The sequence below is a fragment of the Paroedura picta genome, chromosome 7 (genome assembly GCF_049243985.1).
Source record: "Paroedura picta isolate Pp20150507F chromosome 7, Ppicta_v3.0, whole genome shotgun sequence".
Lineage (NCBI taxonomy): Eukaryota > Metazoa > Chordata > Lepidosauria > Squamata > Gekkonidae > Paroedura > Paroedura picta.
In genome coordinates, this window is record NC_135375.1 from 43,160,616 (window position 1) to 43,182,905 (window position 22,290).

General features: G+C 40.7%; 1 protein-coding gene across 7 annotated transcripts in view; it reads right to left on the reverse strand.

Moving 5' to 3' along the window:
* MCTP1 (multiple C2 and transmembrane domain containing 1) overlaps positions 1–22,290 on the reverse strand; it is a 253,452-nt gene that overhangs the window by 167,537 nt on the left and 63,625 nt on the right. For 6 of the 7 annotated variants that reach the window (XM_077347620.1, XM_077347616.1, XM_077347615.1 and 3 more), the window contains 4 exons: positions 16,917–17,031; positions 6,406–6,548; positions 4,608–4,687; positions 1,128–1,236 (listed from right to left, as the gene is read on the reverse strand). In XM_077347620.1, coding sequence (XP_077203735.1) covers positions 1,128–1,236; positions 4,608–4,687; positions 6,406–6,548; positions 16,917–16,977 — 393 coding nt within the window. In that variant the 5' untranslated portion in view covers positions 16,978–17,031. Of the gene's footprint in view, positions 1–1,127; positions 1,237–4,607; positions 4,688–6,405; positions 6,549–16,916; positions 17,032–19,559; positions 19,724–22,290 lie in introns of those variants that run through there. The other variant, XM_077347619.1, reaches the window with a different exon arrangement.

Sequence of the window (22,290 nt, forward strand, 5' to 3'; positions counted from 1 at the left end):
ACAGGGAATCAAATCTGGCTCACCAGATTAAAAGGTACTGCTCTTAACAGTTACACCATGCTGGTTTTGTGGCTGACAGAGACAGAAATTCTATAATGGATTTTGCTATTTCTCAATGGGAATTGATAGCAAATCCCACTAAAACTGTATAACTATACCTCTGGTTTGGGGATGTTTATCTTAAATTTGAAAAAGTGGGAAATGAGTATTAAACTTTACATTCAAGATTGTGGAGTACTGAATTAATCAACTTTTACTTATCTACTTCATGTAAACATGTAAACATGAAGTACATTCAATATGGTTTACAACATTTAAAAAAACCAGAATACCATTGATGATATCTTCAAAAAAGTTAATTTCAGTGAAGACTGACTTTTGTACTCCCAAGTGGAAATTTTTAGCAGAAATGTTTGCTTCTCCCCAACTCATTTCAAAGATGTTCCAATGAAAACTAGTTTCCAAAAACATGGGTAAAGAGTTGCATTATGTGAAACAGGATACGGATACTTCAAAGAAATTTGTACCAAGTAGAAAAAGTATACTACACTTAATTATAATTATAAACTAATTTATAATTATAGTTTAAATTTCATTATACTGTGGTGCATTTGCCAACATTCAAACTGATTATCTTAACAACTTTTAGATCCTTTACATGACAGTCTCAAGAAATCATACAGCATAAAACTATTTTCCAAAGACAGTCACTGTCTCCTATATCAACTGAGCTCTTCTGCACAGAATATTTTAGGTGAATTTTATCATCACTGGGACAATCTACTTCAGTCTGCTTGAACTGATGCAGCTAGAATGCAACAACTCTAGACTGAAAATTCTTTACCAATAACAAAGAAAACATTATTCCATGTATGAAGTCACTGCATATTTATTTACCATCAAGATCCTGTCTGTACAGAAACCATTAAAGGAGAGACTGGACTACAGTGGGGCATCTATGGTTACATGCACAGCAGACACTGATACTCTCTTTAATATTTAACAGAGAAGACAGTATACTTCATAAGAAACTATTGTCCCTTACATTTTACTATTTAATTACAGAAAGCTTGAGAACTTTTATGTGCAAAAGCTGCTTACTAGCTTACATGTTAAAACATACTTACTGCTTCCCTTGGTTGTTCTTTTGGTGTCAGCAACACAGACAATAATATGGTTCCAAGATCATCGTCAGGGTAATGTGGATCCTTCAGACTCAATGTAACATCGATTGGCCTAGAAACCAAACACCCAAACATCTGTTGTTGAAACAATACATTGGCGTTTCTAAAGTTTCAGGTTTGGCCGATTGCACCTCCTGATAGAAGCAGTTCAAGAAGCAGCTAATGGAATGCATACAACCCTGTACTTCTGAAGACTTAATCACATATAAGACTTCCCAAGTGGGGGCTGTGATTTCCACTAATTTTCCCCTCCATCTTCGGAACCCATCCCACACACACACACCAATGCTGTTTGTGAGGGCCAACTTTTGGGTGGCTCAGTTGGGCAGTTTTTAGTTTAGGGTCAAAGATCATAAGATGCTTGTGGGTGAGAATGAAGGTGTTATTTTTTTACCAATAGCCTAGAATTGGCTATGATTCCTTGTATAATTTAAGCCACATTCTTAGATATCTTAGGCAACTGTTCTCTTTCTCTCTTTATGATTATGCCATTCCTTTTCTAATTCTTCTAATTCTTTCCCCCCTAAGGTTCCTGGGTATGGTATTAGACTGTTCCCTGAGCCGTCAGGTGATCTACTCCTAGTTACTACCATCTCCAACATTGATAACTGGCCCGACATCTAGACTGACTCAGTGGTTCACTATGGAGAGAAAAATTTTAATTTAATTTAATTTTTACTGCCGTCTATAGAGTTATGGAGTCATAGTTTTAGCTGTGGGAATTGCTTTATGTTTTTGCTGTTAATGTTACTGTGAATCACCACAAGTCATCTTGCTGGGAGCAGTGGTATATAAATCCAATGAATAAATAAATAAATTGAAGGGCTGTAGGATTTGATTATTGTTGTCACCCAGGGAGCTAAGGCCAAGCTGCTAAAGGACTTGAAAGGTACATACATTCCATTTTAACTTGGATCAGGATCCCAGAAACCTAGAGAAGGGACAATTTCTAATCTTATTCCATATGAATGTATCTGTTGTCTTAGAGATTGTGGGAAGCACTATTTTGTATTCTGGATTTTACAGAAAGGAAGACTGTGTAAATATATTATTATATTTATTTATATACCGCCCCCCCTGGAGGCATGAGTGTGTCCATGTTTTACAGCATGCTGATTTGGGAAGTATTTTTAGCCACCTATTGATTTCAACAGCTGGTTAAAAGCTGGTTCTTCAAAGAAACACATGTTAAAGATTTTGTTTTATTTTTCTGATACTCCTATAGAAGCTTATGATTGTTTTAAAAATCACTGCTACCATTCCGTTTTTTTATTGTTATGATTTTAGCAGTATTTTAATGGATGCCCCTTTGGCAACTGACAGCATAATAAAGAAAAGCTACAAGAAACAGTACATAATAATATGTATCTATTTGAACTCATGATACTAAGATACCATGTTACGTAAGTATGTTTTCAATTCTGTGGACATGATTCCCAAGGTATATCCTCGTATGCAGTTATCCAGCTTCATCCTCTAATTGTTAAAGAGAATCAACTTATTTTTATTTATTAAAACCTCATAGTTCAAAACAGTTACCTTGATATCAAGATTGGTTAGAAAGCTAAATTCAAACCTCATAGTTATTTTTTACTACTTAATACTGAAAATATCAGGAATTGAACATGAAATTTTCTGCAGAAAAAGCAGTTGCTTTACTCTGGTGCACAGGTCCTTCCATGATGCTGACTGATGTTCTGGATAAGAGTGTACTGCCTAACTTAAATAGGATGAGTCTGTCTGCTAGACTTAGTCAACATTAGGTTTTGTAGAATCTGGGGGTGGGCGAAGTGTGGTTTTGTAAAATTGTTTCAGCTAATATTGCAAACCACTGGAAATCCTTGCTTGGAGAAAAGCAAGTACAATTTTATATAAACACATTACCAATTGCCAAAACACACAAATGGCTCTTAGAATCATAGAATCATAGAGTTGGAAGGGACCTCATGCAGGACACTCACATCCCTATCGCTCATCTACTGTAACCTGCCACCCCTTTGCCTTCACAGAATTAGCCTCTCCGTCAGATGGCTATCTAGCCTCTGTTTAAAAATTTCCAAAGATGGAGAACCCACTACCTCCCGAGGAAGCCTGTTCCACTGAGAAACCACTCTAACTGTCAGGAACTTCTTCCGGATGTTTAGGCTACACAGACCAAGCTCCCCCAACCTTTCTTCATATATCTTGGTCTCCAAACCTCACCATCTTTGTTGACCTCCTCTGGACACGTTCCAGTTTGTCAACATCCCTCTTCAATTGGGGTGCCCAAAACTGAACACAGTACTCCAAGTGAGGCCGAGCAAGAGCAGAATGTCCAAGTCATACTCTGATAACTGAAGGTTGTTCATATCAATATTTTCAACATGGTAAAATCGGCGAAAAATCCATATTCTAGTACCCCAAATAAATAAACAAGACCTCTTTCTATGAACCTGAAAAACACCCCCGGTTAGCAGAAAAATCTGAGATGCAAATAAAGATACATTAGGTGTTTAAAAACCCAGATAACAGAAGCAGCATCTGTTGCTTTACAATATAAATCCCCTCAGTGGTCATTGCTAGGCAACCACATAGCATTGCCAGCTATCGTTTCTGTCATTAAAAGGGAGGGGCTCTTTCCTGGGCAGTTTTGGCTTTTGAAGGAGGATTCATTTGGGCCGAGCCCAATGGCAATCAGTGGGCAACTTGCTGCCACACAATTTACATGATTCATGCAGGACTGGCTGCTTACTCCTGTACCATAGGAGCCATCCTACAAAACTCAGTATGGTGTAGTGTTTAGAGTTTTGCACTGGGATCTGAGGGGTCCTAGTTCAAAATCTCATTCTGCCTTGGAAACGCACTGATATTGGGTAACTGCAAATTGTCAGCCTAATTTACCTCACAGAGTTGCAGTGAGGATAAAATGGAGGAGAATGGTGAAAGCTGCTTTGGCTCTCCATTGTGCAAAAATGAAGTAACTGAAGTAAAAAACATAAGTATAGCTGAAGTTTATCGGCTAGTTTAGTTGGTGGTAGGAAGAAAAGAAAGGAAGCAGAGAAAGGTTATAAGACAGGGTTGCCAGGATGAAGAAAATAAATTACATAGAGAAGGGGAACAGAGTAGAAATGAGGGGGCCCTTGCAAGTTCTGGAAGGTTCCCCACCACACTACTGCACCATTGTTTTCCTGGGTAAAGGGTAAAGGCAGAGTGAGGGAAGGAGAGAAAGCTGAAGATATGGGGGTAGATAAAGGTAGGCTGGCTGGTGGGTGGAAGGAGAGAAGGCAGTGGGAAAAGGGCGGAAGCTATTGGGATGTTCCAATATGAGATTATCACCCAAGTCCTTGTGAAACCTCAACTTGAATTAATCTTGTAAACAAAGCTTTGTTTTAGGGTATGGTAAGAAAGGGGATTAATTCTTAAAATAGAAGAACAAAGACATACCTATTTTGTTCTAGTGAACTGAGGTTCAAAAATGCTGATCCCATGAAATCATCCTGGAGGCCAAAATCATAATCGAAGACCTGAGATTAAAAAATAAATTGAATTTACTATGTTTGTTTCCTAGATTTTAGTGAAGGGACATGTGTGACAGACTGCACTTTAAAAACCCATAAGTACTGCATAAATATGGGAAGGACTGTGAAGGATTAATGCCTCAGTGAGGCCGCTACCCCATGCGAGGCATTATGCTGCATTGCTGCATGGTTTTTGGTCTGGGTTAGCTGTCCCAAGTTACCCCACTACCACACAGGAGCCTCTGACCCATTTCACCCATCCACCCCAGAATTCTGCTCCCACAGGAGGTAGCCGGTGGACAGGAAGTGGAAACTTCCCAGCCAGTTTTTTTTTTTTTTTTGGTCTTCTCAGTCATTGTCATTATAATTGCCACATGGAGCAACTGTCACCTTCAGGCACCATTTTCTTGCATTTGAGTGCCCCCCCTCCAAGCCCGAAACCTTTTTAAAAAACACAATAACAACTTTTTAAGAATTTAAAAAACTGCCCCATGTCACAACACAGCACTGCTCCGGGTCGGGGAGGCTCTGCCGCACTGTGGGGCAGCTTTAATATTTTTAATAAGCTGTTGTTGCGCTGTTACAATAACACGTTCTTAAAAATAAAAAAAATGCCCCACACTTCTCTGCAGCACTGCTGAACAGCAGGAGGCAAGCATGGTGAGAAGTCAAGCAAGTACTGTTCAGCAAGTCAGTGTGCAGCAGCCAGCAGAATGATGCTCATGGGGGTGGCTGCAAGGGAAAGTATGCCCAGATGGCCCAAGTTTTCCTTTTTGCATGGCCCTGCCTCGACTTATACCTCATTGTGTCTTGGGGCAAAATACGGAACGTGGGTTTAAGCAGGGCAAGTGAGAGCCTGAGTCAGGCCAGGCCTGGGACTGCCCCAGACTGGGCCTGATTCCGTCTGGAATAAGGCCTGATTACAAACGAGTGGTGATTGCAGCCAAATCCCTTGTGGACTGACATATATGACATAAATATAATCATATATTTAAACAATTACATGGTGTGGTAAGCAATTATGAAGCAAGCTTGAGGGGGGGAGCAGTAGAAATGAATCTGTCTAGGTGAGAATGTGAATGTGTATGTGTGGAAAGACACTTGTGCTGTACTGCATGGAATATAATAATGCAATCTGCTAAACACCCACAAACAGACCAATGAACTATTGATTGTTGAGAAAAAGCATTTCTCTGCTGACAACTAGCAAACAGGATGTAAGCCAAACTGCAGGAAGTTCAGTGGTCCCTAATTAAAAAGAAGAAGAGTTGGTCCTTATATGCCGCTTTTCTCTACCTGAGGTAGGCTCAAAGCGGCTTACAGTCATCTTCCCTTTCCTCTCCCCACAACAGATACCCTGTGGGTGGGGTGGGTGAGGCTGAGAGAGCTGACATCACAGTTTTATCAGTGCCGTGGCGAGCCCAAAGTCACCCACCTGGCTGCGTGTGCGGGGGGGGGGGGCGCAGAATTGAACCCGGCATGCCAGATTAGAAGTCTGCACTCCTAACCACTACACCAAGCTGGGAGGGGAGGAAGAAGGCATAAAGATGCCAGTTTCTTGTAAAAACAATAAAACAAAATAAAAACCCACCTGCTAAACTTTTTTAAATTGGAATTTCCAAAGTAACATTAAGCTACATAGCATATATTTGATAAGCTACAGCACTGATAAAAGTGGCATAAATCACTATTCCACTTATACTAGAAGTAGGTACATGGCTCACCTTTATATAAAGTTGTTCCCTTAAGTGCTCAACAAAGATGGAAGTTCTTTCCTCCCAGACTGGGTTAAGATTCTTATGGATTGTTTTACTTCTGAAGACCTCTTTTCCACCTATTTTAAATTTGACATATGGATCACTTGTCCCTGATTTAAAAAAATAAACAAAAATCATTATGCATGCAGGTAGTATACATTCATAAAGCAACAGAAATTATTAAGAAAAAACAGAGATCTGCTAGAACTGACCATTTTACCAAAAAGGCTAAACTTTAAAAAAAAGTATACAGTTGTTAACAAACAGGGAAACATTTTTCCTACACACTGAATTGGCTCCAATCTTAGATCATTTATCTCAGTGGGTTGACACTGTTGTATCTGAATAGGAATGCACTGTGAGACATGTACTTGATTCTTATGCTGGCTAACCAGTAATCACACTATAGTAGTTTTCTAGAAGAAACTAAGATTGTTTCTACATGAGGAATCTGCCTTTGGATAGCCTCTGGTTGTTGGCGCATTTTAGAGTCCCCTCCATATGACGTCGTCTGCATCCCGAGGCTGTGCACAGGCTGGCTTGAGTTTTGGCCAGATTTGCCGAGGCATGAGGGAAACCGCCAAACTGGATTTGCCACTTTTTATCTTGTGTCACATTGATGAGCAACCAGGGGCAACCCTGTATGGAGGGGAATACACGTGACAGTCTCACTAGGATTGTCCCACCTTCGCACCCGCACTCCCTTGCCCATTTTCTGGTCTGAGCATTTTTTTAAAATAAATGTTGCAGTCCACGTTGCTGTGGGACTGAAAAGCTACCTTTTCAAAGGTAAAATAAAATCTTCTTTAAAGTGATGTAGCAGCCTTCTCATGATCATCCAGGTGTCCGTGTGCTTTATTTTTAAGCCACACGCAATCACTCATCAGGGTCCAGTTACCATTTCCAGCCTCTTACACATCTATCCAGACATATCCGAAACACCATGACTCCCAAAGGGGGGGATGCTGTATCATTCTGGAAATTCTCCACAGCAACACGGAAGTGTTAATTTTTTTATTGAAAATGCTTCTATGTTACGTCATTACCACACAGCAATGCGGAAGTACCTTAAAAAATTTTGGGGCTCAAGGGGGAAGAAAATTTCAGTCCCTGAGAGAACTGCTGTGCTGTGATTGGAGCAGGGGGAGAAGTTTGGCTTGTTTTCCCTTGCAGCCTTGTTGGGAGGCAAAGAGCCGCAACGGGGCAGAGGGAGGGGTCTCCCAAATGGAGGGCTAAAAATGTGAGGTTTATCATCCTACTTTTGCAAGCAGGAGACCATTTACATTTTACCTTTCCATGTGGAAACAGTATGACTTTCACATAAAGTTTACCTCTGAAGAAATTTCAAAGATTATGTAATATTGCATCAAACCACAAGATGGCATGTCATTTCATAGTAAATTAGATTTTTAGATCTGGAACCATTTTACTCAGATCAGCACAATCACCACAAATTTCCAATCTATGTAGAAGTCCCTCACACTTCATCTTTTTATTTAACACAGAGAATGCCATTCCATTTTTTTCCACAGGTAAATACTACAAATATGTCGAACCACCGAAACAAATAAATGCCCTGCCAGTGAAGTGACTGCAAACAAGTCACAGTGCAATTTTTCCTATGCAGAGTTATAACCTTTTAGGCCCATTTACTTCAGTGGACATAGAAAGGTATAACCCTGCTTAGGACGTGTTAATTTCACTGAGTCATGCTCAAAACTGTTACCTGAATATTGTAATATATATTCAGATGGGTAGTTATGTTGGTCTGAAGGAGCAGAACAAAATTTGCATCCAATATGTCTGTATGGGCAGCTTACGAAACATTTTTTATCTTTATTGCTAAGTTAATCTTTGTACAATGCCCCAAAATTATTCAGTTTGACTATCTCAAAGTAAAAATACAACTGCATATAAATGAGAATGAGATTTAACTGATAAATACATCACAGACGATAACATCTCTGTCTACCCCCAAACTCCAGTTTGTGCAGAATACCACAGTTCAGTTATCAACAGGAACTAGGCAGAGAATGTACACTATACCAATTTTGCTGTTATTGTATTAGCTGCCCATTAGTTACCAGGTTCAATTCAAAGTACAGGCCACTACAGAAAAAGCCATTCAGGGCCTTGGTCGCTGATATCTGGAGAACTTCCTCTCTTCCTATGCTTTACCATGATAGTGTTATTCATCCAAGAAGTGCAACCCTTCAAATGGGCACGATCAACAAGTGGGCAAACATGAGCCTCCTGTGTAGTGGACCCCACTCTAAGGAATGGTATCCAAGAAGATTCTGGTACTCTTGACTTTCTAAAAACTGTGAGAAGCAGAAGTGGCCGACCATTGCCTTTCTCTGCAGAATCAACCAAGTACTGACCATGTTTAGCTTCCAAGAGCAGCCTATACTATACCATTCCACATACCTTACAAAGGAATAGTCCTACATTAAAACAGACTGGTTCAGGAAGAAGTTTCAATTGAGGGAACAAAACCCCAGACTATACTAAATAACCTGTTATTATATGTTTTACTTTTCTCTCACTATGTTTTTACTTATGCAATACCATTTCTTACACTATTTAGCATAGCGCACGGAGGTGACAGTACTCGGGGGGGGGGGGGGACGCCTGCCACCTCCAGACTCTTCCTTGTTTGTTTCTTGCTCTCCCTGTGTCTCCCTGTCTCTTTCCTTCACTCTCCTTTCTTTCCCTCTCTTTCTGTCTTTCTCTCTCCTACCTATCTTTCTCTCTTTCTTTCCGTCTGCCTATATTTCTTGCTGCCATTTTCTTTTCCCTCTCCTCTTTTCCTTGTTTTTCTCTTTCCCACTCCTTTCTCTCTCTTTAGATCTCTTTTTTTGCTACTCTCTTCCAAACTGTCTTTCTTTCCTACTTTTCCCCTACCACCTTCTAACTCCCATTGTATCGCCTACAACGGGCTTTCTAGTATTATATGATTAGTTTTAGATTTCCGCAATCTTATTATTATTACATTGTTTGCTAAATGCCTCGTTATCCTATTGATTCCACTGACTTATGTTATATAATCTGCCTTGAGTCTGTGAGAATGATGGATGATAATTTTTTTTAAGTAAGCTGATTCACATGCTGAGTAACCTAATAAACCTCAATGAAAAAAACGATTTTATAATGCAAGAAGTTTGTAAACATTTTCATGTTAATTGCCTTAAACTAATACCAAAGTTTTTCTAGCAGTAATAACTATTCTATGCACATGGTGGCAGCATTTCTCCACAAGAATTGGTAGTTTAGGACAAGTCCTTCCTTGCACTGATATTAAATCTGCTTCGTTTTATTGTGTTATCCAAACTTATACTGCTAACTTCTTTGTACTAAAAGCAGTCAGCATGAAGATCCATACAGTCCCAATTTGAGCTGCCGGTGTCAAATGCACCGATGTTGCCGGTGTCATTTGCAACTCAAGGACTGTATCTGGAAATAACCCTCCAACAATGATCTGTTAGGATCTCCTGAATAACATCTGCCCATAAATTCTACAGAATCCTCCAGTTTAGACTCTTGTCTGTTAGAGTTATTGGCTGAACGAACAGGTTTGATGCTTCGCTTTATTTATTGACTAGGGGCAAAGCCCGTTGTCTCCAAGAATACAACGGGCGCTAGAGCGTGGCAGTGGGAAGAGGAAGGGGAGGAGTTGTCCAGTCTGTAAGGGCATGGGGTTGTCATGTGTGTTGTATGGGAGGTTGTGGTGGCATGGTGGCAAATGAGGCCATGGGTGTGGAGATATGGGTGAAGAACCTGTGGTGTGGAATGTTTGTTGATTGTGGGAGAGGACTGACCTTTGGGAATTGTGGCATAGTGGTTACACATGAGCTTTCCAGAGGCATGTCCTCAGATATGTGAAGGGAAAATCAGACTGGAGACTCTTCTTAGGGGAAGATTACATGGCAACCAATTCCCCCCAGTTCTGCATCATTTCCCTTGTGTGAATTAGGCCACATTCACCGAAATGACCCTCTGCCCTAATACACATAGGGTAGTCACAGTACACAGGTGTCCACCCTGTTCCTTCTGTCTCCCATATTTTCACTGTTGGTAAAATGTTATGTGCCCACATGCTTCTTTCATGGTTGCTCCTTAGAAGAACGGATTTTTGTACCCTATTGCTTACTACCCAAAGGAGTCTCAAAGCGGTTTACAAACACCTTTTCCATTTGTCTCTCCACAATAGTCAACCTGTGAGGTATGTAGGGTTGTGAGAGATCTGAGAGAACTGGGAATGGGCCGCAGTGACCCAGCAGGCCTCAGGTGTCTCAAAGCATTTTCCAATCGTCTTCCCCTTCTCTCCCCATAGCAGACTCCCCATGAGGGAGGTGGGGTAGCGAGCCTCACAGAGAAGCTGGCAACCCTAAGAGGAAGACTGTCTGTGCACAGCAGTCTTGACCTTAGTATGGTTTTTTATACTGGTTTTTTTATTTGCCAGGCCAAGGTTATTTGCCAGTTACTATTTCAGTTACGATGTGTCTCCAGACATTTACTTGTTCTCTATTTAGTTTCAGGCTGTAAATATTTATTTAGATCTTCCTGCAGTTTCCAGACTCACAGGACTGATGCTGGTCTGCCTGTCTGCGCCCCAGAATACAAACAGTTGCTGATAAGGGCTGGCCATAACCCATAGGCCAGGAGGGACACACCTGCACCGCTCCCTCCCAACTGCAGGCAAAAATGGCTCATTTGAAGGCATTGTACGATTTTGAAGTCCCACCTCCAAACCTCCAGGAATATTTCCAACCCAGGGGTAGCCAACCTACAGGTGTGGCCTGGAGAGCTCCTGGAATTACAGCTCACCTGCAGAGTATAAAGATCAGCTCCCCAGGCAGAAAGGGCTACTTTGGACAGGGTTGTGGTAGAGAAGAAACATTTAAGGCTTCCCACACAGGTTGTTGTTGAATTGAAAGACTTGAGGCCTACTGCACAGGGTTGTTGTGCAGATGAAACAGGAGACAAAAGAGCCAGCTTCCTCTGCAGAATAACGCTGTGCAGTGGCCTCAAATCTGCAGAGAGTTGCAAAGAAGAAAGACACATGGCTTGGCTGTGTCTAACCCCCGGCCAGAGCAGTGTTTTAAGTGAGGGGGCTTTTCTGTGGCCTCCCTGTCAGCCAACTGTTTGGCAGAAGGGGAAATCCCCCCCCAAAAAAAGGAAAGCCCTCAGGCTCCCCTGCGTTGCTCTTGGAAAGGCCTCCTTCCCTCAGTCAGGGCCTGTCAGAGGCTCCTTCGCAGCAGGCCTGGAGGGGGGGAGGGGAGCACTCTGCAGCCTCCTGCCAGCTCTGTCAGGGTTCTGAGGCAACTTACAGTTGGACATGATAGTTAGGACAGCCTTGGGGCGAAAAGGGCTGGCACAGCCTGTCCAAGCCTCTGTTCTCATCCCCCTTGGCAGCCCTACTGACCTCCTCTCCCTTTGCTGGTCAGGAGCAGACTGGCAGCCAGACTGGGCTGGGTGAATGGAATTTTGGTCTGTCCTGGTGAGGGGCCAATAGGAAGGCACTTTGCGTGCCTCCCCATTGGCTGCTTGGCCCTGGATGGACACTCGGAGGGCCCAATCAGGAGCCGCTTTGCGGCTCCTGATTGGGCCCTCTGAGTTTTTATCCTGGACAGGGCCCGCCCTAACTCCTCCCCAGGTGGCCTTACTCTTTTATTTAATAGGACCCTGTCCTATTTAAAGATTTATAGACTGCCTGTCTCTGAAAGTGGTCTTAGGGAGGATTACATCAATAGATAAAAACATTCACAAATAGATTAAAACATCCTAAAAACATTTAAAAACTATCAAAGCCCCACCCCACCCCCCACTCACCCAAGCCATCTTCAGTCTGGCCTGCAGCAATTGGATGTTGGCCAGGTGCATACCCCCAGCCTCAAAGACAAGTTTGAGGCTATTCTCAGCTATTTTCTTAGTCCAATCCTAGAGGGAGAGGTAACTTTGAATAGATGGACCGATGATGAGAAAGACTGCTAAATTATCCAGCTTTTAAGCTCAGAGAAGCAATATCTCTTATCCCCAGAAGTGACAAATTGGAAGGGTTTTGTGTGGTCACGTGAGTTTTACATAAATGGGGCATATATAAGACAGCCACATCCTAAACAACGCTGAAACTCTCAGATGTATTTTACCTTTTAATCTAAAGAGAAGATAGGACAAGGGAAAAGTATGTATTTCTCTTTCTGATTTCATGAAGAAGGAAGAGGAGGAGGAGGAGAGATGGTTCTTATATATGCCACTTATTTCTACCTGAAGGAGTCTCAAAGTGGCTTACATTCACCTTCCCTTTCCTCTCTCCACAACAGACACATTGTGAGGTAGGTGAGGCTGAGAGAGCCTTGATATTACTGCTTGGTTGGAACAGCTTTATCAGTGCTGTGATGAGCCCAAGGTCACCCAGCTGATTACATGTGGGGAAGGAGCAAGGGAATCAAACCCAGCTTGCCAGGTTAGAAGTCCGCACTCCTAACCACTACACCAAACTTTTTCTGGCACACATGGGAATGCACTCTTGATGTAGAGTGAGCCAAAAGCTGAGAGTGGTGGCCTCAGATAGTACATATTTTAGAAGGTGGGCTCCAAATCAGATACTTTAGAAAGACTAGTTGGAGCAACAGCTAACAGATTTTTATTTGCCACCCAGCAAGCCTTTAGTTTTTGACCTTGTACAAAAGAGCATTCCACACAATAATATGACCAATGAGGAAGAAACGCATTTGGTCCATTCTGTCATGTGTAGTTAGATGTGTTGTTTTTACTATGTTTTTAATAACTGAATCAGTGCACTTTGTTTAATAAATATTTGTAAAGATGTTTTAATACTGTTGTTACAGCTCAACCTTCGGGTTTCTGAGTAAATTGTTAAATGCCATCGATCCCATCTACCACAGGCCCAGCTCCTTCAGCCTATGTTTGTGCTACTTAAATTCCAGTTTTCATTCTGGCCTATTATGCACGGAGTGGAAAGTCCACATTTGGGGTGGAATGGCGGCGGCTAAAATCACCAATTATGCACACCGCGGGCGGCAACCAGGCGCAGAGTCGATGTATGCCGCCAAAAAAGCCACGTTAGCGAGATGTGAAAGAAAGTGGAGTTTCCTGAGACCAGGGCGCAACAAGAAGTGGCTCCGGAGTATCCGCGTGCATAATCGGATACTCTGGGTTTTGCCGCCGTCGCGTTCCATCCCGTGCGTAATCGGTTTGCTTCACTTCTTCCTCCTCCTCGTTCTCCATGCCGCCGTTTCAGCGGCCGTGCATAATAGGCCTCTGTCATGAACCACCCCACTTTAACATGGGAAAAGGGTCCTCAGAGGAGGAAAACAACATGCCCCCAAGTCCTGCCTTGGCAGACCATCCAGGTCAGGGAGGCTCTCCAATGATTCCCCAAAGAGACTTTGAACAAGAAGGGCCCTAAGTCATGGAAGCCCTAGAATGGATTCACCCATCACCAGATCCGCTGTGGTCTACCAAGCCACCTCAGGAGCTGAATAGTGAAGGCCTGAGGCATGAACCAGGTGCAGGTTTTCTCCCCTGTGGCCTGAGGCCTTTTGCTTGCTAAGGAAATGCTAGGAAAGAGTAAGGTCTGAGCCCTTGTACTTCTGCTGAGTAGCTGACTCAGCTTGTGAGAAGAAGCCTAACATAGCATGCAGAGACACCTGTGGGCTAGTATGGGACTAACATTTGCAACTCTACTGAGGACTCTTCCATTTCTTAGCTCTTGAAGCCTTGCTACCTGACCTTGGACTGCCTTTGGATTGTTATACTGGCAGTGACTCAAGACCTCTACCATATCACTAGGCTAGAGAGATATAGATCTGGGTGTTGTCAGCAGGCTGAATATAGCCAGTTCCAAAACCACAAATTATTTATCCTAAGAGCTTTAAATGAAGATTGAATAGCATGGAGAATAAGATTGTGTTTACTGGAACTCTACAGGACAAATTCCACACTGATCACAACTGGTCTCCAGTAGCAACCCTCTGAATCTAGTCTATAAAGAATGACTGAAATCAATCCAGACCTCACCTATTTCTGTCTTCAAATGTCTCACAAAGATTGAATAGCTCACCATATCAATGACTGTTGATAGATTCAGTAGGAACAACAAAAAGGCATGGCCAATAATGATAATTAACTAAAATCCCCAGCATCACCTCAGTCCCATAGCCAGGCTTGGAATCAGACTGAAAGGAGTCCAGAGCAGATGAGTTATCCAGGAAACCTGATGTTGGCCCAACTGCTCTCTTAATCATATTGTCCAGAAAAGGTAGGTTCTGGCCACATAATTTTTCTGTAGTTTTTGTTTTTTTAGAAGTAGTCAATGTATAGGTTTTTTTTAGGGACTCATTAATTTGATTCCTATAGTTATTTCAGCAAACAGGATGGACACGGATCAAGACACAAGTGGTGGTTTTCAAAGGTCCTGTCAAAATCTGTCATGGATTCATGAGTCTTTATATTTTAAGTGCCTCCTTCTTCGTGGATGATCTGTGAGATATTCGCCCTCGTCTTGAGTAATGGTAGCTGGTGTTAGTTCACCAGGGCTGATTCTGCACTTACCTTTTTTCCCCACTATGGATCCTGCTGAATTCAGATCGATTTGAACCTGGGTCTTTCTCCTTCCCCCCCCCCCAAAAAAAAACTGGAACAAAAAGCCTTCTGCACTAGATTGGGGAAGCTCAGACTGGGGAGGGGAGCTGTGGTCACGAGGCTGAACTACCTTTCCTGAACTGTTGAGGGGGGGGGGGGTTGGGTGACTCCAGCTGGTACTAGTGCTTTATTATTTTTTCTTTTGACTCCCGAGACAGCAGCAGCCTCTCAGAGAACAAGACAAATCTCTGCTGAGAGAAGTGTGGGCGAAAGATCACGCCTTGAATAAATATTTGTTGACCTTGGACTCTATTTTTGTTGTGCTACTTCAGACCAACATGGCTACCCACTTGAATCTATCCTTCTGGAGCTCAATCACTTAAAAACAGGGAGGGAATCCTTGCAACTGGGAACCAGGAAGTCTTTGAACTGATACCCAGGCCAATCAGGAAAGACTGCTTTGCTATAAGGCATGGAACAGTAAGCTAATTCGCAAAAAGGAGAAATCTACACTTATACTGGTTGCAGTTTTCAAATATTGAGGCTTATATCCACTCCTGGATATTGGGGAGGAAAATCATACATGTTGCAGAGGGAAAATTTAAAGTGCCCAAAACCAAACCTGAAATCGAATTCAGCGTAGACGGGAGGGATTTATTCAGACTGGGAGTGGATAAAAAGCCCCATGCGGACTCGACCATGTTATATTCTTTCACAGAGCTGCAAGTTTTCAGGTGAGCTGATACACACCATTTTCTCCACTGAGTGACTCCCACAGTTCTGGCATTGTATTTTAGCACCACAAGGTTTGCCTAACTCAGCCTAACTCCAGGGCCATTTTCACTTCCCAGTCTACTATTGTAGTATTTTGAATGATTGAGTTTGCCAATTCTCCCAGCCAATTATTACATATAATTAACCAATAAACTTTGTTTCAAATTTCTGTGCATTTTCAATATCCTTTCCAAGCTCCTTGAGAAGCTTTGCTATTTTATCAGCTTATCTCTTTAGCTATTTATGTTGGTCACTGCCAGTTTGGGGAGTTTCTTTAATCTAATCACAAAAAGTTACCAGCTGTTTCAATATAGATGTTACAGGCAGCTGACATTAAGCTATTTAAATGCAGATTTGGACCGAAGGGGGCCACATTTACGACCAACACTTGTTTAATAGTCAAATATCTCCTCAACTACATGTTGCAACAAACTAGGTGCAGTGATTTAAGAAATCATTCCACTGCAGTGAAGGTTTCTAGCCATATGATACATTCTCCTAGCATCCTGCCCGACAATTAAATCAGGCCAAATGTTTAATGGGCACTATGTTGGGTTTTGATCCTTTCTATGCATATGAACTCAAACACATGAGATTCTCCTAAAGATCAAAATAAAAGGCAGACGGGGGGAGGGGGCCGTAAATTATATCATTACTTTATCACACTTAATTTCACATTAATTTCAAACCTTCTCTTTTGCAAAAAAATTTGGTGGATGCAAGTTTATTTTTTGAGATGCTTATTTCATTAGATCCATGTGACAACAATAAAAGTGTGGCAAAATTTGTTCTATTGAGTAACTATTTTGCAAACAGTTCTTATTAGGGTGCATAACAGTTCTAAAGTTTTTCTGTAGTTAATTCTTGTGTTTGCAAAATATGTAGAGATACACACACAGATTTTAAATTACTGTATAAGAAATGTACTTAAGTTCTTAAATATGCAACATCTAATTATTTGGAGCTTTGAATTTTTTGCCAAATACATGATATAATTAAAGGGAGTAAACTCAAATTTTATAAAAGCACAGCTATAAAACAAATGCATAAAAAAGAAAGCTGTTTCCAGGCTTTGAAATTTATTGACATACTCTTACCTCTTCGATCACGAGCTGCTAAATTATGGCCACTTTTTAATGTAATGTCCAACTGGTACATTCCGGGATCAGTCAAGGATAATTCTGCATTAGTAGTCCCAACTGAACTGACTCTCTGAAAAAGTAGAAATAATATGTATACATGACTCTCAATTTTTATATCATTTTAAAATAACGAATTTTGTCTCAATTTTTCAAAGGGTAAAGGGCAAATTCTCTCAGAGAGTGAGATCCTATTATATTTACGATCCATGATGGCTGAAGGCAGGGCCGCAAATCTAGCCAGAATAAAGGCCCTTCTGAACTTGTTTACTTCCAAAAAAGTGAGATAGGGACCTGGAACTAATATACCTTGTCCTGTAGAAGCAGAGAAAGAGCCTAGCTTTTTCATATCTAATCTTGATTCTTGAGCAATATCAGACAACACAGCCCCCAAGAAGTCAAAGGAGGGTCTCAAAAGCATGCCTCCCAACTCAGGTCTTTTCTGTGGTAAAAAACAGTAGGCATTTCCTGATGTGTTCTGATCTTTTAAGTTGTGCTGTGCCGCAAGACTATCTAGTTTAAAATCTTAAAACGTTACAGTGTTTTGAGGGAGGCTGACTTGGGTTGAAAAAAATTAATCTCCTCCCAAAAGGAATACTCAAATCAGCAGGATACATGTCCGTTTTAATGGGGTTTGTGGGGTTTTTAATCGGAAGTTGTAACCCGCCATGAGCCATCCTCAGGAGTGGCGGGGAATAAATCGAATAAATAAATATACAACATAGCATTACAATTACAGTCTGTTACCAATCCTTAGCAAGGCTCCTGGAGGGTCATTATAAAACCACCAGCCTCTGTGCCCTATGCCAGTGAAGCACAGCCCACAAAAACAGTTTAAACTTTATCAGTAACTATCAAACATCAATTCAAGCATGAGTTGTTGAAATCAATCCATCTTTGTCATTCATCATAAGCAAACAAATTTAATCATCTTCTCAATCCCTTTCAGGTATAAAAATGAGAGAGGAACCCTAAAGGGCATACAGGTTTGAGTTGAAAGGGTCCCAAAATTATAATGTTCAACAGCTGCTTCTAGCTCTTAGTAATCTGTAACATTCCAGCCACTCATACTTTGTGATTGGAAATTCCTTACAATTGCTACATATTTTACAATAAATAAGAGTGAACAAAAGTTTATTAAAAAGTTGGAACTGTATGAAGCAGCTGCACTGTTAATCATGTTTCATTTTCAGCTTGAGTAACAATCACACAGCAGCACAACCCCCCCCCTTTTTTTTAAATGCTGAAACTGAACAGCTGACCACTTCAGAAGACCCTTGAAGAAAACTTTGACCAAGCACATGTAATTTAAGCAGATCTCAGCACAGTGTTATACAGAGTTATACCCTTCTATGTCCACTGACGTAAAGGGATTTAAAATATTATACAAAAATTTATAATACACATACTGCAACTAAGCATAATTAAGTTAAAACCATGCAAGTTTTCTATTGAACAGCTTTGAAATTCACTTGAGAGAAAAGACTCAAAAAACTCATTAAGTGTATTATTGTTCTGCTGATTGAGACTGTTTTCTTGCTGCAGAATTCTTATATAATAGGTTCCAAACATTTAATCAGTATTAAAAACAAAGCGTAAAAGGGTATGCAAGCAATCAATTACATTTTGTTGCCAAAAAATGAAGGTTATCGGCAAAGATTCAAAACAAGACTTATTCGAAACTCAGTACTCTTCAAATCATTATTCTAAACAAGAAAAAACAAAATGCTTTAATTGGCAAGTGCTCAGAAATGTAGTAGCAACAGTATGTGGCTTTGTTTTCTATAAATTCATTATCATCTTAATATTGCTGGATAAATTTTAAAACTTTTCCAATGCTACTGGATACATGAACTCTTAAAAAAAAAAGAAGTATGTCTCCCCTCTAAATTTGCTACATGCGTTTCCCTTTGTGTTCTTAGGGAAAGATCTAATATAAATTATGGAAGCAGAAGCGTTGCTATACAGTTAAAGATCCTAAATTAAACTGGCATTTTATTTCTATAATAATATCCAGCTGTTATGCAACCCTAAAAGGATGCTTTGCAACAGATTTGCCGGGGCATTTGAGAAATAATTCTGTGTTAGTGATGCTAGCAAACTCTGAGCACTGAGAAACTTACACTTTTATATACAGCAGGGAAGGGATATCTATAAGGAATTTACATATTTAGTTACTTTATTCATTTAAAAATGATGACAAGTATTTAACAAGTCTCTCAACACAGACAGCTGAAGATAGTGATGCAATCTGTTATTTTACTGCATCATCTGCAGGAATTCTGTCTTCATGACCTTAAATCAATACATTTATAATTACACAGCAAAGAAGAAATGTCTTTATGGTAATTTTTATTACAACTTATTGAAACTCTCAATAAGCTACCGGGAACAGGTGATAACTCTAAGTTCTGATTACTCTAATTGGATGAATGTAAAAACACTACTTTAAAGAATTAGCACTTTGAAGATTTTAAAAAATATTTGCTCTTATTAAAGAATCATGCCCATATGATTTTTGCATTGGCTCTCCATCCTGAGATTCACTAAAAAGCACTGAGACAAACTCAGGGGGGGGAGGGGAGGGGGGCACACCCTTACCTTATCTTGCTCAAATGGCAACATTTTTCTTGTTTTCAGATAAAAGTGTTAGCTTCGCTTGTATCCACTCAGCCTCCAAATTAGTCCTATCAACAGACTATCTGTTAACAACACAGTTTGCTTCCAGCTGGCAGCAAGAACTTCTTTGCACATTACTTGCGGGTCTGAACTGCAAACACTAGGAGTGACTATAAGAGGAAATCGTGAAGTGTGAATACAGTTGCTTCACAGCTCCAAAAGGATATGACTCAACTAACCTCCCCTCTCACAATGTTAGATCTTTTGTCCTCTTCAAATACTAAATAAGAAATACTGTAGAGTTCTGATGAAATTTAAAACAAACGAATAAGCGTGTACCATTGTTAAAAACCGCTTTCATACAAACAAATCTATCACAACAAGCACTTCAAATCCACACAAATATCTCACCCAAAATCAAACAGCCTGTTATAAATTTGCTAATATGGAAGGCTCATGAATGATTTCATCCCTTTGTGTGGGGTAAAAGTAAAGAAATACACTTCCATTGTATGAACTTTTATACATCCAAAGCTCATGTTGCCAGATATCTGATGATGTGAGCTTTGATTCAAGGACACTTTATACACCCTGGAAAATGCTGTTGGTGCTACTGTACTCAATTATACCAGTTTTATAATGCATGTTTACTATGGCATTTGTGAACTTGGTTGCCACAGACAACAAAGTCAATTTTTATTGTCAGACAAAGAAGATGACATTAATGCATTGCTACAAAATAAATTAAATGCACCCTAAACTTGTAGATTACAATCCCTTTTATCAGCACCCCACCACCCCACTTGCAAACCTAATGTTAACAATTTTTAATGACAGTTAAGGGATAAATTGGCATTGGTCTTCATATTCCCTCCCCCCCTCCCCTTTTAGAATCTTCCTTTTCACCAGGATTCAAGAAGATTCAGTTTAGTTCCTAACATGGGGGAAGGGCAGCATGGGCATTCTCTGTGCACAGATGGTTTGTAAAAAAGGTAATAATAAAAGGGAAGCTTCACCTCAAAGATCTTAGAACCTCTGGCTGTAAACTCTGAAAGGTTATGTTTCTAATTTACTAAACCAAAGAGCAATGTATTGATTCAATCTGTGTCATCCACCCTGAGTTCATAAGACAGACTATAAATGATATAAAAATACAGAATTTCCTGCTAATTAAAAAAAACCCTCTTTTGTCTGAAGGGTGTGGTTTCTTCACTCCCTAACACTAACATTTCCTAAATGTAAGGCATGATAACTCATTGTCTTGTTATGAAGAAATGAAAGACTGGAACAATTCAGACAGAAATCTGGTTGTTGGTGTGTTTTTTTTTAATTATATTTTTCCTTGTCCCTCAGGCCTCCAGGAGGAACTTTAAAAAAACCTCTAACTCCCTGACCTCTTGAAATTAGTGAAATACTTTTTCAGGCAAGGTTTTATTCACTCATGATGCTTAAGAACTATGTAATGTGAGGATAGATTTAGGATTGGTAGCCATGTTGCTCTGAAGCAACAGAACGATGTTTGAGAATCTGTGAGTTACAGGTCTGCCATCAGAGAGGCCAAAGGAAACATAAGGGAAACGAGGCAATAGAAAATGGAGAAACTGTGACAAAAGAGAGAGAAAGAAGAATGGCTCAGTACCTATTTTGCCTTTGTTTTTTCCCCTGAAGAAGAGTATAGGCACATCTACGGATTGGTATAGTGACTGGGTGGCAGGATGACATGGACAGAGAGGTTGTTGAGAGGCACTTGACTGCACTGAATGAGTTTAAATCCTCTGGATCAGATAATGTGCAGCCAAGAGTATTCAAATAACATTCTGGAGAGCTTGTGGAACCCTTGCCCATCATCTTCAGGACATCTTGAAGGACTCAAGATGTACCAGAAAACTAGAAGAGAACAAATGTTATCCCAGATCTTCAAAAAAGGGAGGAAAGATTATCCTGGAAACTACAGGCCAGCGAGTTTGCCATCAGTTGCAGGGAGGATAATGGAGAAGGTATTAAAGAGAGCGATAGGCAAACATCTGAAAGACAACTTGGTGATCCAGGGAAGTCAGCACGGATCTGTCTCAAAAGGTCCTGCCAGACCAACCTGGTTTCCTTTTTTGATTGGGTGACGAGCTTACTAGATGACACCAAACACCCCAAAAGAAATATGGTCTACAAAATATGAACATGCTGGAAAAGTAGGGAAATGAGAACAAGATACAATTCAATAAGGAGAAGTGGGCCACAAAAATGAGAAGCATGCATGCTGGATGAGAGATACATACAGGGGTAGAAGTTTGTATAAATAAGAACCTGGGGATTTGTGGTCAATTCTTTATTCTTAGAGATGCACAGCACTCAAGACTGCTGCCATAAGAAAGGTATGCAAGTAATTTCTTGCTTGTAGACTGCTGCTTGCTGTTCTCCAATGAATTCTTGTTTGGCTTGAGAGATATTGCACAAATATTACATGAACACTGAGACAAACCAAACACTGGTCTATCAACTTTGCTGCGGTCCAGCAGCACCAGCAAAGGTATCACTGCCAATATCACTTACTATCTGATCTTTCTAATTTAAGTGGACGTGCTGGAGAATGAACCTGGAACTTTCTGCATGCAAAGTACTAAGTCGCTGCTTTTCTCTGAAGCAAATGAACTGAAGCTGTGTTTTTTTTTCAAACTCCACTCATAGGATAGGGATAAATAAGGGTTTTTTTGCTACC